At 39.3% G+C, this 18,412-nt stretch overlaps 1 protein-coding gene across 1 annotated transcript in view; it reads right to left on the bottom strand.

Annotated features, from left to right (window-relative positions):
* Positions 1–18,412, bottom strand: part of SMARCAD1 (SWI/SNF-related, matrix-associated actin-dependent regulator of chromatin, subfamily a, containing DEAD/H box 1) — an 89,297-nt gene that overhangs the window by 47,173 nt on the left and 23,712 nt on the right. The window contains exons 3-5 of the mRNA XM_012810555.2: positions 9,940–10,117; positions 3,793–3,964; positions 62–128 (exon numbers count right to left, since the gene is read on the bottom strand). Coding sequence (XP_012666009.1) covers positions 62–128; positions 3,793–3,964; positions 9,940–10,117 — 417 coding nt within the window. The remainder of the gene's footprint in view (positions 1–61; positions 129–3,792; positions 3,965–9,939; positions 10,118–18,412) is intronic.

The following is an 18,412-nucleotide window of genomic DNA, read 5'->3' as shown; positions in this document are numbered from 1 at the left end:
AAAAAAAAAAAAAAGAAGTTACAACAACAATCTATCAACACAGCTTAAAACTAAGGCATACCTGCATCACCAAACATCAGCAAGGCAGCAGCAATTGCTCCATCCATAGTGCTCGTTGATTCAATCAACTAACAAAATGAGAAAAGACAAATATTGTAAAAATAACCCTTTTAAAAATTATTTCATAATTACTGATACATATCAGAAACATACTAGTAACATATAGAAGGTAGAAAAGTATCTATATTACAGTTTAAGTTCATCAAGTCCTAAGATAATTTTTCAGAAAATATGGCTTATTTAAAAAGTATGAACTTATCTAAACATATTTCTAAATGTATCAGATTTACTTATCATCACTATAAAAGAAAATTAAAGCAAAATCACCTACATACAGTTTATTCCAGTGTTAATTATAAGGTTTTAGACCAAAGCCAGAAGAACTTCCTAATTATGTGTCTATGCGAGATAGAGACAGAGGGAGGAGACTGGCAGATGCTTACTTATTATATTCCTTTATTTCTGGGGCAAAGGGGAGCACAATTCTCTTTTTTTAAATCTAATACTCTTAAGATGAACAGGAGGAAGGGCTTTTGATTTTTACTGAATTGCTTGAATTTGTTTCAAGATTATATGTGTCCTATTTGTACATAGTTCAGTAACTTACATATCAGAAGCAACTAAAATCCTGTTATTTTTCTCATCATAACCTCCCATATTTCCAATGAGTTACTTACTTTAACAAGATCTTAGTTTTAAAAAATAGCTATTTTTATATGAAATCAAACAGCCTCAAATCAATTTTAGGAGTGTTCTCTTCCATACTAGTGTTTCTTAATTTTGGATCCTCAGATATCTATAAGCGCCTCTTCATTTTCAAAATAACCAAAGCATATTCTACTAAGCCTAGGAATAAATTTATATTTCACAACTTCTTGAATCCTTTTTATGGGTCCAAAACCTTCTGTCAAGTAATTTATAAACATCACCTTTAAATCTCTTGACATGAAGGGGATACTTTATATACATCAAGATGGCTCTGCTTTAAAGTGGTTAGTTTAAACTAAATTCCCACTATTTCAGACACCATGTCAATCCCATTCTCCCCCTAAAATTACAAAACTAGAAAAGGTATTTCTTGTTGAATAACATTATTTGGCAATCTATTGAACAACATGAAAATTTGGCAAACTATTTTTAAACTAAGATTTGTTCCCTTATGCAGAATATCTTAATCCCCCATTGCATTTATTGTTAGAAATTCTTTCCTTGCTACTTTTTTTTTTTTTTTTGAGACAGAGTCTCACTATGTTGCCCTTGATAGAGTGTCATGGCGTCACAGCTCACAGCAACCTCAAACTCTCGGGCTTAAGCGATTCTCTTGGCTCAGCCTCCCAAGTAGCTAGAACTACAGGCACCCCCCACAACGCCCGGCTATTTTTTTGTTGTAGTAGGAATTGTTGTTCAGCAGGACCAGGCCACGTTTGAACCCGCCAGCCCTGGTGTATGTGACCTAACCACTGAGTTACAGGCACTGAGCCTCCTTGCTACCTCTTTCTAACATTTTAAGTAGCTACATATCATTTTTTTTTCTGGGGATGGGTGGGAATTGTATCAGCAGAAATGTTACCAGTGCTAGCAAGAAAAATGTAGACTCAAGATGGTATCAAAATGATTTTGGGAAAAAATCCAGTGAATTATGTTAATAACACAGAACAAGAGAAATCATTTAATCTACACTTAAAAGAGTTTAAACTGGCAGGCACAGAACCACTATGGTTCACAGATACGTTTTATTTGGCTTGAACAATATTTTTATTTCTTTCTTGAAATTAGTTAGCATTAAAAGGAATGCATTACATACTACAACCTCAAAATCTTCTACTAAATAAAAAAAAGTGAGTCACAAAGTATGGTATATGATCCCATTTATATGAAATGTCCAAAACAGGCCAATCTATAAAGATCACACTAAAAAGACTAGATTACGGGCGGTGCCTGTGGCTCAAAGGAGTAGGGCGCCGGCCCCATATACCAGAGGAGGTGGGTTCAAACCCAACCCCAGCCAAAAACTGCAAAAAATAAAAAAATAAAAAGAAATAAAAAGAGTAGATTAGTAGTTGTCTAAGGCTTGGGAAGAGACGGAAGATGTTAGGAAGTGATGCTAATGGGTACATGGTTTCTCTTTGGGATGATTAAAAATGTTCTAAAATTAGATTATGGTGATTACTGCACATCTTTATAAATCTGCTCAAAATCACTGAATTGGGCACTTTTGAGTGATCTTTATAATATATACATAATCCAACGAAACTGTTCAAACTGATGACCAACATAACGTAAAAATCTAATCTTTAGATTTTCATTTGAAAAATCTAGTTAATGTTAGTCTATCATTGATAGCTCACATGGCCATATCCTGCTAGAGCTAGATAGATTATGTACTCTATAATATGTCAATGTTCACCACTCCAAAGTTACCTGCCTGGCCTGTACAGATATGGTAACTGCCAAACCTCAAATTGTGGAATTTGTGGAAAGGAGAAGTGGTGAGGTAAAAAAACTAAGGACTTGCAATTAAATATTTCACTCAACTAGTAAGTGGCAGACCTCAGGATATACTTACTGTTTACCAATTCTCGGAGATTTATTCTCTATCGAAAACCTAATTGAATACTCAATTTTTATTTCCTCTTACAGTAAGTCATACTGATGACCAGATCCCCTTGATTCCCCACTAAGACCAGTGGGGAACAAGCCCCCTACCCTTAAAAGGGAAACTTCTCAACCCTCTAGTCCCAGCCCCCATAAGGGTGCGAAAGAAGAGGCCTAAAGATAGGGAAGCATGCAGGGAGGGGCTGTAATGCCAAAAAGAGCCCTTGATGAGATGTCCTGAGTTCTTTGGAAACTTTCTCAACTCATATACCCCGCTGTGAACTATGTAACCCCAATGTGATTTGCTTATATGAGCTAAGTCAGCATGTACCCCCACCCTGAGTTATGTAACCCCTTATAAGCTAATGTATGTACCCCTGCCTTGTGACCCCTGAGTTATGCTGAGCTGTGCTAACTGCAATGATTTAGCTTTTGTAGACGCTTGCTTGCTTCAGCAATATTTATAGTATATAAGCCCCTCTGATTTTGATATTCAGGGCTGCTTGCTGGCCACAGTAACAGTCCCCTGCAGGTGTATTAAATTCCTAATAAATTCCTATTGATTACTGCATCAGAAGTGGGGTCCGACTTTCTCTCTCAGTTGTACAAGTTACAACAATACCTATTGCAGATCAAACTTTTAGTCTAACTACAGACACTTATTTTGTTTCTTTCTAGTTAAATCAATTATTTCTCAGTGAGAGTACTTTTGACAGGACAATCTTTTGTTATAAAGACTATCCTCAGTCCTGTAGAGAGTTCAGCATCACTGGCTTCAGGCACTAAATGACAATAGCAACCCTTATCATGGGACTGGGGATAGGGAGTGGGTGTCCTGACTACAGGGAGGTTCCACATTTTAAAGCCACTCAAATGCCACAAAACTTACCATCTGTGTGGGATCTGAAAGCTTATTATTTACAGGTAAATAATCTCACATACTAATGAGCTAAAACTCTTAGCAAATAAATTTCTTACATTTACTTTTATTATTACATAAAGTTGAGTTAATAATTATTGTCAAACATAAAGACTTTTTGGAAAAATGACCATCCACCCCTAATTATAGCACCTGATAGAGGGGAGATTTCATCATCATTACAGCTACAGCATCCAGTTACTATAAAAGAGTATAACCTTAATTAAATCACTGTCACTTCTTTGTGGAAAAAGTTCCTTCAAAGTCTGAAGCTTAGCATCCTTAAGATCCTCCAACTCCGAGAGGTCTTCCAATTCTGAAATATCATCATTATTTCTACGTGCCATGGCTGGAAGGCCCTGGGACTCTTCATCTTCAGATGGCTCAGAACTAAAAATATTTTCAGAGGAGGAAAAAACACTTTTAATGTATTGCTGCTAATTAATGTCACCTCAGTACATTGTCTATGTACACATACATAAGACAGACGCGCATCTGCACCTGCCAAGAGCAGAGAACTTCTTTAACTCCAGTACACTTATGTGCATGAATCTGTATTACCAAAGTCAGAATATTGCAGAAAACAAGTATCTCAAATCTGGGATGGGAAAGAGAAGAACAAAGGCAACCAGCTGGCATTTATTTTGTTAAGATACACACACATTCACTGCATGCCCATGTTCTCCTTCCTGATCTTCTACTGCCAACGCTCTGCATATCAGACGATGTTGTCACACTGCCCCTGAGAAATGATGCTGATAATGATAAAGCCAGTTTCATGGCCTACCCATGTGATCAGGATCTAAGTATTAAAGCTGAAATGGTCCCATTCAATATTAAGAACCTGCCAGAAACAAAACATTTCCTCAGGAAACAGGGAGCTTTTATTTTACATTAAGTTCAAGAATGTTCAGGGTAGTATGGCAGCATAAAAGAAATTATTTATTTCATATGAGGGTTTATTTTCCAACAACTAACTGTTTTCCTATTCTATTTCATGTTATACATTTATCCTATATAACAAGACACTTGGAATCCAATTTTGGCCATTTATCCTCCAAATAAAAAAAAATTTCATTTTGAAATTTTAGTTTTCTAACATAGTAGGCATCCTAGAAATCAGTAGAACAAACGAATAGAAGTTACAAAGATCAGATAAAAAAAGCAAGGTAAAAAAATAGTTAAGGTACATTCTTAATATCAGCAGAAGTAGATTTGGCTATGCAACTTCTAATTTTGGACTAGTCTCTTAGATACATACCCAGAATATTCATTTTAGTAATTTCTCTATTCATGTTAGTTCTGTTGTATATTTCAGGGCAGTAGTAATGCCTAAAATTCACTTAAAACATTTAAAAGCAAATTCCCAAGGATCATGAAAATATGTGTGTATATATATAAAATGTATGTTTTCTTTTTTTTTTTTTGAGACAGAGTCTAAGCTGTCACCCTTGGTAGAGTTGGCATCACAGCTCACTGCAACCTCAAACTCTTAGGCTTAAGTGATTCTCTTGCCTCAGCCTTTCATGTAGCTGGGTCTACACATTCCCTCCACGACGCCCAGCTATTTTTTGGTTGCAGTTGTCATTGCTGTTTAGCAGGCAAGACCCAGGCTCAAACCCGCCAGCCTTGGTGTATATGGCCGGCGTCCTACTCACTGAGATATAGGCGTAGAGCTGAAAATATTTATTTTAAGAAGCTTCCAGATTGACTTCTTGAACTTTGCTCTGACAAACTTCTCTATTGTAGTTACAAGGTAAAAAATCTCCACTATCAGTAGGCCTGTAGTTCAAATATTTGAAGACAATTACATGTGTCTCCTTTACATTATTACACCCACACTTCTCCTTACTAATGTACTCAATTCTGAATTCTTATTCTATATTCCCTGTTCCTTATTTGACTTTGCCTTTGTTCACCAAGAATATGAAAGCAGTCAAGGTTGAATTATTTTACAGTTCCTGTCCTAGATAATGACTTTCAAAGATCTTCATTCTTCTGGCAGTCACAGCATTTACCTAAGGATGGGAGTCATGACCATTCACAGTGGGACAAATTCATGTGCCTCTTGATACAAAAAATATTCATACTTACCACATATCTTATCATGGCATAGATTTAACTTCCAGTTTACAGGAAATACAAACAACAGAGGAACAAATAACATGAAGAAAGAGAAAAATTTATGCCTCTACAAAAAAACTTGATCTCATTAGTATGTTAGGCTTAAAAGAAAAAAAAAAAAGAGTAGGTTGGGTGCAGTGGCTTAGGCCTATGGCAGCACTATGGAAGGTCCAGGCAAGAGGACTGTTTGAGCCCAGGAGTTCAACACTAGCCTGGGCAACATATCAAGACCTCATCTCTAAAATAAACATTAAGGCTCGGCGCCTGTAGCTCAACCGGCTAGGGCGCCAGCCACGTACACCTAAGGTGGCGGGTTCGAATCCCCAGCCCAGACCCGCCAACAACAATGACGGCTGCAACCAAAAAATAGCCTGGCGTTGTGGCGGGCGCCTGTGGTCCCAGCTACTTGGGAGGCGGAGGCAGAAGACTCGCTTGAGCCCAGGAGTTGGAGGTTGCTGTGAGCTGTAATGCCACGGCACTCTACCCAGGGGGACAGCTTGAGGCTCTGTCTCAAAAAAAAAAAATAAAATAAAATAAAATAAACATTAAAACATTAGCTGCTGCTGGTGGTGCATTCCTGTAGTCCCAGCTACTCAGGAAGCTGAAATAGTGAGGAAGACTTGAGTTTAGGAGATTTCAGTTGCAGGAGCTATGATCACTCCACTGTACTCTCCCTTGGGCTACAGAAGGAGAACTGTCTCCAAAAAACAAAAACAAAAATGAAAAAAAAGAAAACAAGCACTCTGGGAGGCTGAGGCGGGGGAATCATCTGAGCTCACGAGTTCGAGACTAGCCTGAGCAAGAGTGAGACCCTGTCTTTAAAAATAGCTGGGCATTGTGGCAGGTGCCTATAGTCCCAGCTACTTGGGAGGCTGAGGCAAGATCCCTTGAGCCCAAGTGTTAGAGTTTGCTGTCAGGTAAGAAGTCATGGCACTCTACCAAGGGTGTCCAAGTGGGACTCTGTTTCAAAAAGGAAAAAAAAAAATTAAATATTTGAAAGTAAAAGAATTTTTAAAGGAACAGAAGGAAAAAACCCAAAGGAATATAGGCAGAAATTAATAAATCTTATCTATATTTCAAACGAATAACACAAAGAAAAATTTAAATTAATTAATAATCCAAGTGCTTTGAGTATATACTCTCAATCTAAAACAAAATAAAACTCAGAAATCATGAACTCTACCTAGTAGGCTAAATGGCCAAACTATTTTATGGTTGCTGGGCATGGTGGCTCACGCCTGTATGCCTAGCATTTTGGGAGGCTAAGGCAGGAGGACTGCTTAAGGCCAGAAGTTCTAGACTGGCTTGAGCAACATAGCAAGACTGTTTCTGTATAAAAACATTTATTAATTTATTTATTATTTTTAGAGTGCTGTGAAGTCACAGCTCACAGCAACCTCCAGCTCTTAGGCTTAGACGATTCTCTTGCCTCAGCCTGCCAAGTAGCTAGGACCACAGGTGCCCGCTACAATGCCTGTTTGAACCTACCACCCTCAGTGTATGGGGCCGGCATCCTACTCACTGAGCCACAGGCACCACCCTATAAAAATATTTAAAAATCAGCTGAGCAGATGGTACATGCCTATACTCCCAGCTACTCAGAAAACAGAGGTAGGAGTATCACCAGAGCCCAGGAGTTTGAGGCGCAGTGAGCTATGGCTGTACCTTACACCACCGCACTCCAGCTTATGCACACTAGGTGATGGAGCAATTTAGTAAAATATATTCATATTAGGAGAAGCTAAGGCTCTTACTACCAGAAAATACAGAATGGGAGGCAAGGAAAAACCCTGTAGTGATAGATTAGAGTTAATAAAACCCCACACATTGTTCCTTTGTCTCTTCCTTTCTACCTCTCTCCTATTCCCTCCGTCTGCAGAAAAGGGCAATGGCATAACCTCCTACCTCACCAGTAGCAAAGAAAGAACATATCTAATCCCCAGATTTCAAAATATTATTTTCTATTAAAAGAAACCAGAGCTACTTGGAGAAACCACTAATTCTAATGCCGGGCCTAGGAAAAGTACCAGTGAAGACTATTTTGTGTCAGAAAGGAAAGGTCCAACTTGGCAACTGTAGCACAGTGGTTACGGTGCCGGTCACATACATTGGGGCTGGCGGGTTTGAACCTGGCCTGGGCCTACTAAAAACCACAATGACAACTACAACAAAAAAATAGCCTGGCGTTGTGATGGGTGCTTATAGTCTCAGTTATTGAGAGGCTGAGGCAAGAGAATCACTTAAGCCCAAGAGTTTGAGGTTGCTATGAGCTGTGACGTCATAGCACTATACCGAGGGTGACATACTGAGACTGTCTCAAAAAAAAAAAGGAAGGAAAGGTTCCAAAAATGATGTGAACCTCTCAAAGAGATACAGTGACCTGCTTGAAGGGGTCTTCCTCTGCCAACTCTGCCTAATTTGTACATCAAAATGAATAGTAATAGTAATGGATTATAAACTACTGAATAAGTGGACATCTGTGATGACATTTTGGTATTTATTGTACCACAAAGATAAATGAATAAGGAAAAAAGTGAAATTTTATAGGAGAATATCAAATAAAAGTATAAGTTCTAGAATGTTGGTTAGAATACCACCATTTTACAACCATCATTATCATAAATGAATCAGGCAAAGATGGCTAGTGGCTACGATCATTACCCTGTCTCAAAGTATCCCTCCACAGATCACTTAATCATTACAAAGGGAAAACTGGTAACTTAACATAAGAAACTTGGCAAGGACCGTGTTCACTAACTGTTGAGCGTTGACCTCATCAATAATTGGACAGATGGTTATCATGTGCCTCCTGACACATGCCTCAGTGTGACAAGACATGCTGAGGATACGAGGTCATTCACGTAGTATCCTTCTACTTAACCCACATTTAATCATGAAGAAATATTAGGTAAACCCCAATTTAGAAACATCCTCAACAATCTGATCTGTTACCTTCAAATGTCAGTATCCTGAGAAACAAAAAACATTGAGAAATGGGAGCTACTCAGGAGGCTGAGGGGGGAGGGTTGCTTGAGCCCAAGAATTTAAGACCAGCCTGAGCAATATACCCAGACTCCATCTTTTGTTAAAAAGGCTAAGAAACTGTTTCATGTTAAATGAGTTTAAAGAGATAGAACAATCTAAATCCAACATGTAATCCTGGGTGAAGTGTATTATAAATTACTACTCAAGATAGGGTCCAAGGACTGCTAGTCTTCCAATTCCAACTATTTATCTGTTCATGACAACATATGAAACTTGCACCAAAAAGAAAAACTACATTACTAAGCACATTACTAAGTTTAGCTTTTCTCTCCCTTTCATTTCATTTAAAGACATTCCTGAAGGAATCAGAAGCAAAGCTATGAAGGACATTATTGGGGTAACTGGTAAAACTGAAATATGGACTGTGTATTTGATAATTCTATTGTACCAATTTTAACTGGTATTTCTGAGCTTGAAATACAACTATTATCATGTAAGTGAATGAATGCTCTTACTCTTAGGAAAAAATGTAAAAATATTGGAGGTAAAGTGTCCAATTAATAATTATACTTCTTTTTTAATTTGTAAGGGTACCTGTAATTATTATTATTTACAGAGAAGGTGATAAAGCAAATGTGGGAAATGCTGACAATGAGTGACTGCTTCTGAAGCATTCCGGTATCTCCCTGACTCGCTCTCTTCCCCTTTCCCTCTTCTAACCTTGCTCTGTGGAAACTATGCCCTGGGCCTGAACTTAAGATCGCCCTGCTCTTTTGCCCGTAATATTTATCCTTTGACATGCTGCATTTTTAGTTTATTATCTTTCTACCTCATTAAAATATAAGTTCTAGTAAAGCAGAAAGTTGGGACTGGTTTGTTCATTGTTACGTTCCTAATCATAAAACAGTATGTACCTCACAGAATTGGTCCAATAAATGTTAAAAAGATCTGATTCACAATCTGAAGAACATATCATAAAGCAATTATACATGATCAAAAGTACTAGTTAATTTCTCTATCTATGGAGTGTCAAAAAAATTAAATATTTACATATGCTTTTCCCTTTTACTGAAAACCATCTTATCCAGAAAACACATGCACGAATCTTCCTATGTCTATAAATTAGGGCAAAATAATCAAGATGTGGTCAAGAGATTAGAAAAAAGGGGCGTCACCAAAGTATTTTAAATTAAGTAATTTTTTTCTGGAAAAATCTGTTATACACGCAGATATAATGACTCTATTAAGTGGCTTACACTATAATCACTGTGTCCTTGTTAAACTTTTTCTCTTGAACTGTATTAGAGCAATCTGGGGAAACAACATCTTCACTATCAGAAGACAAATCAATATACTGTATTCCTCTTTGATTCTTGAAATATGATATACTTGCTTTTCTTTCATTGTCTGGAGTTTCTGGAACACTAGAATCCTCTGGAAAAGAATAAAAGAAGAAAGACATTTTGAGAATTCTGAAAATAATTTGTTTTGAGAGTACAATCATGCTAAAAAAATCTCAAACTTCAAGTCACTGTTTCTAATATAAAATCTAAAAAAAAAAATTAGTAGTCAACCAGGGCTGATAATAAATGATTTTCTGTTTCACAGGTTGCTTACTTACCTTAACTGAAATTGCAAAACAGATATAGATTTGTGCTTTTATATGCTAATCCTTTTCCCTTTGTTTTTATTTCCTAGTATTCTTGTCTAAGAGCATGGACACCACAGCCCAGGATTCCAATCTCATCTTAGTCTTGTTACTTCATCTCCTTCAGCCTTAATCATCTGCAAAATATAGATACTAATAACCAAGAGCAAATATCCAGGCTCGGCTCCCATAGCTCAGGGAGTAGGGTGCCAGCCACATACACACCGAGGCTGGTGGTTTGAGCCTGGCCTGGGCCTGCTAAACAACGACAACTGCAACCAAAAAAAAAAATTAGCCAGGCGTTGTGGCAGGCACTTGTAGTCCCAGCTACTTGGGAGGCTGAGGCAAGAGAATCACTTAAGCCCAAGAGCTTGAGCTTGCTGTGAGCTGTAATGCCACAACATTCTACCAAGGACGACATAACAAGACTCTGTCTCAAAAAAAAAAAAAAGAGTAGATATCCACATAAAATCAGATGATATGCATTAAGTGCCACAATCAGCATCCCATAAATAACAAATGTTAGCTCTTGCATAAATGTAGGTGCATGGCCTCAATTGTGTCCCCTCCCCATTATTTATGTTTTAAAGTCCTAATCACTAATAACTCAACATACATTTGGCCATAAGCCTTTAAAAAGGGTAATTAAAGTTAAGGCCAGGCACAGTGGCTCATGCCTGTAATCCTAGCACTCAGGGAGGCCAAGGTAGGTAGGTCACCTGAGCCAGAGTGAGACTTCCTCTCTAAAAAAAGCCAGGTGTGTTGTGGCATGCGCCTGTAGTCCCAGCTATTCAGGAGGCTGAAGGCAAGAGAATTGCTTGAGTCCAAGAGTTTGAGGTTGCTGTGAGCTATGACGCCAAGGCACTGTACTGAGGATCACAAAGTGAGACTGTCTCAATAAAAAAAAAAGTAATTACAGTTAAATGAGGTCACACGGTTGATCTCTATTCTAATTAGACTATATTTGGACATAGGGATTTCAAATTGATTAAGTTAAAAGGTGGCCTACAGGGTGGCCTCATCGTCCACTATGACTGGCATCCTCTTAAGAGGGAGAGACACTAGGGATTCAAAAGAAGGAAAGGCCATGGGCAGCGCCTGTGGCTCAAAGGAGTAGGGCACTGGCCCCATATGCTGGCCCCTATATGAGGTTGCGGGGTTCAAACCCAGCCAGGCCAAAAAACTACCAAAAAAAGAAAAAAAAAAAAAAAGAAAGAAAGGCCATGACAGGACAAGGCAGGGAAGAGGTCACCCTACAAGCCAAGGAGAGAGGCTTAAGCACGGACAAACATGCCAACCTGATCGTGGGCTTCCACTTTCCAGAACTGTGAGAAAATAAATTTTTGTTGCTTAAGTCACCAGTATGTGGTGTTTTATTATGGTAGTCCCAGAAAACTAAATGGCTGGTATTAGCTACCTGTGAGAAACCGGTTGGTAAAGTATTATACCAAGATTTCTTCTCAAGGCTAGGCATCGTGGTTCATGACTGTAATGCTAGCACTCTGGACTGCTTGAGCTCAGGAGTTCAAGACCAGCCTGAGCAAGAGAGCAACTATTGTCTCTATGAAAAGTAGAAAAACTAGGATCGGCACCCATAGCACAATGGTTACGGCACCAGGCACAAGGTTAGTGGGTTTGAACCTAGCCTGGGCCAGCTAAACAACTGCAACAAAAAAATAGCTCGGTGTTGTGGTGGGCGCCTACAGTCCCAGCTACTTGGGAGGCTGAGCCAAGAGAAATCGCTTAAGTCCAAGAGTTGGAGGTTCCTGTGAGCTGTGACATCATAGCACACCACAGACACAGAGGGCGGCAAAGTGAGACTCTGTCTCAAAAAAAAAAAAAAAAAAAAGAGTGCAGTACCTGTGGCGCAGTGAGTAGGGCACCAGCCCCATACACCAAGGGTGGTGGGTTCAAACCAGGCCCTGGTTAAACTGCAAAACTATTATTTTACAAAAAAATAGCCAGGTGTTGTGGTGGACACCTATAGTCCCAAGTACTTGGGAGGCTGAGGCAAGAGAATCACCTAAGCCCAAGAGCTGAAGGTTGCTGTGAGCTGTGATGCCACAGCATTCTACCAAGGGTGACAAAGTGAGATTCTGTCTCTAAAAAAAAAAAAAGTAGGAAAACTAGCCCAGAGTTGTGGCAGGTGCCTGTAGTCCCAGCTACTTAGGAGGTTGCCGGAGATTGAGGCAATCTAGGAGTTTAAAGTTGCTGTGAACTATGACACCATGGCAAGGCTACAGAGTGAGACTGTCTGAAGGCTGAAACAAAAATCTGGGGAGGCTGAGACAAGAGTATGAGGTTGCTGTGAGCTATGACACCATGGCATTCTACTGAGGGTGACAAAGTGAGACTCTGTCTCAAAAAACAAAAAAAAAGAATTACTAAGCTTGGCACCCAGAGCACAGTGGTTATGTGCCAGCCACATACATGGAGGCTGGGGTTTGAACCCGGCACAGGCCTGCTAAACAACAAGACCTGCAACAAAAAAGAGCCGGGCGTTGTGGTGGGCACCTATAGTCCTAGCTACAATGGGAGACTGAGGAAAGAGAATCGCTTAAGCCTAAGAGTTTGAGGTTGCTGTAAGCGATAATGCCACAGCACTCTACTGAGGGTGACACAGTGAGACTGTGTCTCAGAAAAAAAAAAAAAGAAAAAATTAAAAAGCAATGACCAGATGAATCTTTAGTTCAAAGATTTAAAAAAAAAAATTAAATTGCACACAAACTTTGTAGACTCCCTATATACGGCTTATTCTTTTCTAGGTCATTATCTAGTCCTCAAGTACAATAAACATTTAATCTTTACAATAACCTTGCAAGACTGATATTATATCACCATTTTACTGATAAACTAAGATTAAAAGAGAAAAGGTAAGTTGCACAAAGTCATACAAGAGAAAGTAGCAGGTGTGAATCCATACCCAAAAGTCTGAACTGTTACAGCCTATAACTCTCAACCTCCCCCATTAACTATTACAAAATTCTAACAATTATGATTGAGGCTCATGAGCTGTATGTGTAAATATAGGTTCAGCATCCCTAATGTTCCACAATCTCAAACTTTTTGAGTGCCAGGAGGTAAAGGTCATGTAGGACCCAAACCAACCAGACCAGGTGTCATGTTGGCCCCAGCCTGACTGACTCCATTTTATTCTTACCACACATGCTTTCATTACTCACTCCTATTATTACATTTCATATCTATGAAATAGATTTTAAATGAAAATAATTATGATTTACTATATTCTTCCAGGGATAGAACTTCTTTGGGCGAGGGATAAGTTTAAAGTTATCCTGGGAATAACATGTAGTACAATTAACAAAAGACAACAAGGAGCACATTAAATATAATGATGAACACACATGTCTGAGAATAATCTACTTTTCCTTCCGACACTGAAGTCTTTTACTCTCATCCCTTCATAGTTGTGCAGTCTACTGGTCAGGCTTGAGTTTGCTGGTTTTCTCAGAGGGATAAGGCTTGATGTAGAAGTGATGTAACCTAGGTAACTTAATCACGGTAAGGGTTGTATGCAGGATAGCCCAGGGGCCAGTCCACTCTTCCTTGAGTTGTTTGTCAGGTCTTTCCCTCCATGTTCTGAGGATAACCTGGTTACTGACTAGAATGTACGTAGGTTAAGAAGCAGGGCAAGGGGTCTCTTTTTAAGTAATTTAGATTGTGGCATAACATATTCAGGAGGTAGCCGGGCATGTCATGACGGAGATTGAAGGTCAAATACTGGAGGGCTTGAAAAGGGAGAAAGGCCATCTTGGGTGATGGGTCTAAGTCCCACTGAGTAAGTTCTTTGGTCTGGGTGGGTCCATTACTGGAACGCAGGACCCGGAAAATATCTGAAAAACTACTTAAGGAAGTAAGTAGAAGCCCAATCTGGCTTCTTCACATCAATACAGATGAAGTCACAGTTACGAAACCATTTAGCAGTCACATGGGCTAGTGAGTTGAGCTATCTTTGTTGAGGCTTAAGGCTTTAGTAGGTTTTTCCCATCAGTCTTGGAGACAAATGAAACCTCTAATTATATATATTATGGCATATACTCTATAGACCGGGACAATTATTTTTAGCATGTCGTTGTAATGTTTTTTCTGGGATAGCCACTTTAAATGTCAGAGACCTGTACTTTGGGCTAAATACTTTTTTTTTTTTTTTAGACAGAGTCTCTCTTTGTTGCTCTCAGTAGAGTGCCACAGTGCCACAGCCATGGTGTCACAGCTCATAGCAACCACAAACCCTTGGGCTCAATCAATTCTCTTGCCTCAGCCTCTGAAGTAGCTGGGACTACAGGTACCGGCCACAACATCCAGCTACTTTTAGAGGCGAGGTCTCACTCTTGCTCAGGCTGGTCTCAAACCTATGAGCTCAAGCAATCCACCTCCCTTGGCCTCCCAGAGTGTTAGAATTACAGGCGTGAGCCACTGTGCCTGGCCTGGGGTAAATATTTTTAATTTTTTTTATTGTCTACTTTAAAGTTAAATGCCCAGCTATGTGTCATTTTATGAGCTAGCACTGTAGACAAAGCTAGCATCTAATTCAGGTGAGCTAGTTTTTTTTAAACCATATTTTTCTCTAATTTTCTATTTTTTCAAAGAAAAATTACATCAGAATCAATTTATTAGTCAAAAATAAACTGTATTCTCAGTATACTGGGTCTATTTCTATAAAGCATAGTAAGAGGACAGTGCCTGTGGCTCAAAGGAGTAGGGTACCGGCCCCATATACGGGAGGTGGTGGGGGTTCAAACCTGGCCCCAACTAAAAACTGCAAAAAAAAAAAAAAAATAAAAAAAATAAAAAAGCATAGTAAGAGTAATATTAACCATCTAGGTTTTGTTTTTTTTTTTTAAATTAGCTTTGTTGGATCCTTTTATGAGGAATTTCAGGTTAGACTTGAAAGCCTCTTGAGTCAAGTCAAGGTTTTACCTGAATTATTTGCTAATTTTTTTTCTCAAGGTCTTAAAGCAACTTGTAGTTCCTAGACTTCTAAGAAAGTGATTTTTTTTTTTTTTTTGAGACAGAGCCTCACTATGTCACCCTTGGTAGAGTACTGTAGCGTCACAGCTCACAGCAACCTCCAACTCTTGGGCTTAAGCAATTCTCTTGCCTCAGCCTCACAAGTAGCTGGGACTACAGGTGCCTGCCACACACCCAGCTATTTTTAGTGTTGTTGTTGCAATAGTCGTTGTTTAGCAGGCCCGGTCCAGGTTCGAACCCACCTGCTTTAGTGTATGTGGCCGGCGCCCTAACCACTCAGCAACAAGGCCAAGCATTGTAAGTTTTTTTTTTTTTTTTTTTAAAGACAGAGTCTCATTTTATCACCCTTGGTAGAGTCCTGTGGCATTACAACTCACAGCAACCTCCAGCTCTTGGGCTTAGGTGATTCTCTTGTCTCAGCCTCCTGCGTAGCTGGGATTATAGGCACCCGCCACAAAGCCCAGCTATTTTTTTTTTTTTTTTGCAGTTTGGCAGGGGCTGGATTTGAATCCGCCACCCTCAGTATATGGGGACGGCGCCCTACTCACCCAGCCACAGGTGCCACCCAGCATAGTCAGTTTTTTTAACAGTCTTTTTATTGGCTTTATAAAGTCAACCTTAATTTTTTAAAGCAGTCTGGACAGCTCTGAAAATGTCCTATCAGTCAAGGCCTTGGTAAAATAACCAGTATTGTGTTCTATAGAAGAAAGTAGATTTTTATTGAACTTATATAAATAATTATATTGTCAGATATTAAGAATATTTATAAATGGTTTTTAAATTTCAGAGAAGTCAAGGAGAGAATAATGTTTCAAATTTTGTTTATATATATATATAATCTTGCAGGCTATAAATAGCTGAAGAGACAGAGAAGGGGTTTTTTTTTGACTTCTGGAAAACAGAACACAGAGTCAGTAACATTTTAAATAAAAAGTCATAAAAATTAGTTCAGTCCCATGTAATTGATTTCTGTTTGAAGTTAAGTTAGTAATGTTGATGGACATGTCAGCTTTTTAATTAAAGTCCTAAAAGTTTGTATTTAGTCTGATGGTATATAACCTCTAAAGCAGGCGTCCTCAAACTGGCCCACCAAGGACATTTATCCGGCCTACTGGCAACCGCTCCTTGTCCTGCTTAGCAGCCAACTTGTCCCGGGGCCCGCAGTCCAGCCCTCCAACGGCCTGAAGGACAGTGAACTGGTCCCCTGTTTAAAAAGTTTGAGGACCTCTGCAAAAGTTATCAACAGGAGGCGCCTATGGCCCAGTGGGTAAGGCACAGGCCCCATATACCAAGGGTGGCCGGTTCAAACCAGCCCCAGCCAAACTGTTACAAAAATAAAAAAAGCCGGGCGTTATGTGTTGGGTGCCTGTAGTCCCAGCTACTCCAGAGGCTGAGGCAAGAGAATCTCCTAAGCCCAGGAGTTGGAGGTTGCTGTGAGCTGTGACACCACAGTACTCTACTGAACTCTGTCTCTGAAAAAAAAAAAAAAAAGGCTTGGCGCCCGCAGCTCAACAACTATAATACCAGCCACACACACCAGAGATGGCAGGTTCTAATCCAGCCCAGGCCTGCCAAACAATGACAACTACAACCAAAAAAAAAAGAAAGAAAGAAATAGCAAGGCATTGTGCCAGGCGACTATAGTCCCAGGTACTTGGGAGGCTGAGGCAAGAGAAGCACTTAAGCCCAAGAGTTGGAGGTTGTTGTTTGCTATGATGCCAGGGCACTCTACCCAGGGCAACAGCTTGAGACTCTATCTCAAAAAAAAAAAATAAAAAGTTATTAGAAACCTGTATTTTAGGGAATCTGTAAGCCTTTCTACTACTTGTCTTGAAGGATAAACTTTGGACTTAGCTTGTTCAAAAAAACATTTTCTGGCCGGGTGTGATGGCTTACACCTAAATCCTAACACTCTAGGAGTGCCAAGGCAGCTGGATAGCTTTAGTTTCCAAGTTTGAGACCAGCCTGAGCAAAAGCAAGACCCTGTCAATACTGAAAAGAGAAGAACTATGAGGCAAGAGGATGGCTTGAGCCCAAGAGTCAGATGCCACAGCACTCTACCCAGAGTAAAAGCTTGAGACTCTGTTTTAGGGAAAAAAAAAATTTTTTTTTCAGAGATCAATAAAAATTAAGACATACCAATATTTTACAATTTTAGAACACCACTACAAATAGAAAATTCCATATCAAAGAAACAGTTAAAACTTTGTTTCATGCACAAAATTATTTAAAATATTGTAAAAAAATTACCTTCAGGCTATGTGTATAATGCACAAACAAAATGTAAATAAATATTTCATTTAGACTTGGGTTCTATCCTCAAGATATCTCATTATGTATATGCAAATATTACAAAACCCCAAATCGGGGACACTTCTTATCCCAAGCATTTCAGATAAAAGAAACTCACTCAACCAGCTGTTGGGCTCTGGATCTACCAAAACAAGAACATGTTTTCCCTAAGACTCATTCCTAGTAACAATATTGAAAAGCAAACCCATATTTTGCCCAAAAGAACAATTTTGTAGGCTCAGCACCTGTGGCTCAAGTGGCTGAGGCACCAGCCACATACACCTAAGGTGGCAGGTTCGAATCCAGCCCGGGCCGCCAAAAACAACGACAGCTGCAACCAAAAAAATGGCCAGGCGTTGTGGCGGGCGCCTGTGGTCCCGGCTACTTGGGAGGCTGAGGCAGGAGACTCGCTTGAGCCCAGGAGGGCTCAAGGAGGTTGCTGTGAGCTGTGTTGCCATGGCACTCTACCCAGGGGGATAGCTTGAAGCTCTATCTCAAAAAAAAAAACCAAAAAACAAACAAACAAACAAACAAAAAACAATTTTGTAAATGTTAAGTCCAGGCTGGGTAAAAAATTGTGTTGGAATAAAGCACAACTATGTTTACTACCATAAATATGAAAACACACCTACTAATTCTAATAGTTATTGAAAGTATTAATAACAAAACTACATTCCAAACTTCTACGAAATTATGTACAACGATACTCTGGAGCAGCACCTGTGGCTCAGTGAATAGGGCACCAGCCCCATATACCAAGGGTGGCAGGTTTGTTTTTTTTTTTTTTTTTTTTTTTT

Source organism: Otolemur garnettii, unplaced genomic scaffold, assembly GCF_000181295.1.
Source record: "Otolemur garnettii isolate 467f Iridium unplaced genomic scaffold, OtoGar3 scaffold00137, whole genome shotgun sequence".
Lineage (NCBI taxonomy): Eukaryota > Metazoa > Chordata > Mammalia > Primates > Galagidae > Otolemur > Otolemur garnettii.
Note: the sequence above shows the minus strand (reverse complement) of the source record. Positions and strands in the feature narration are given on the sequence as shown.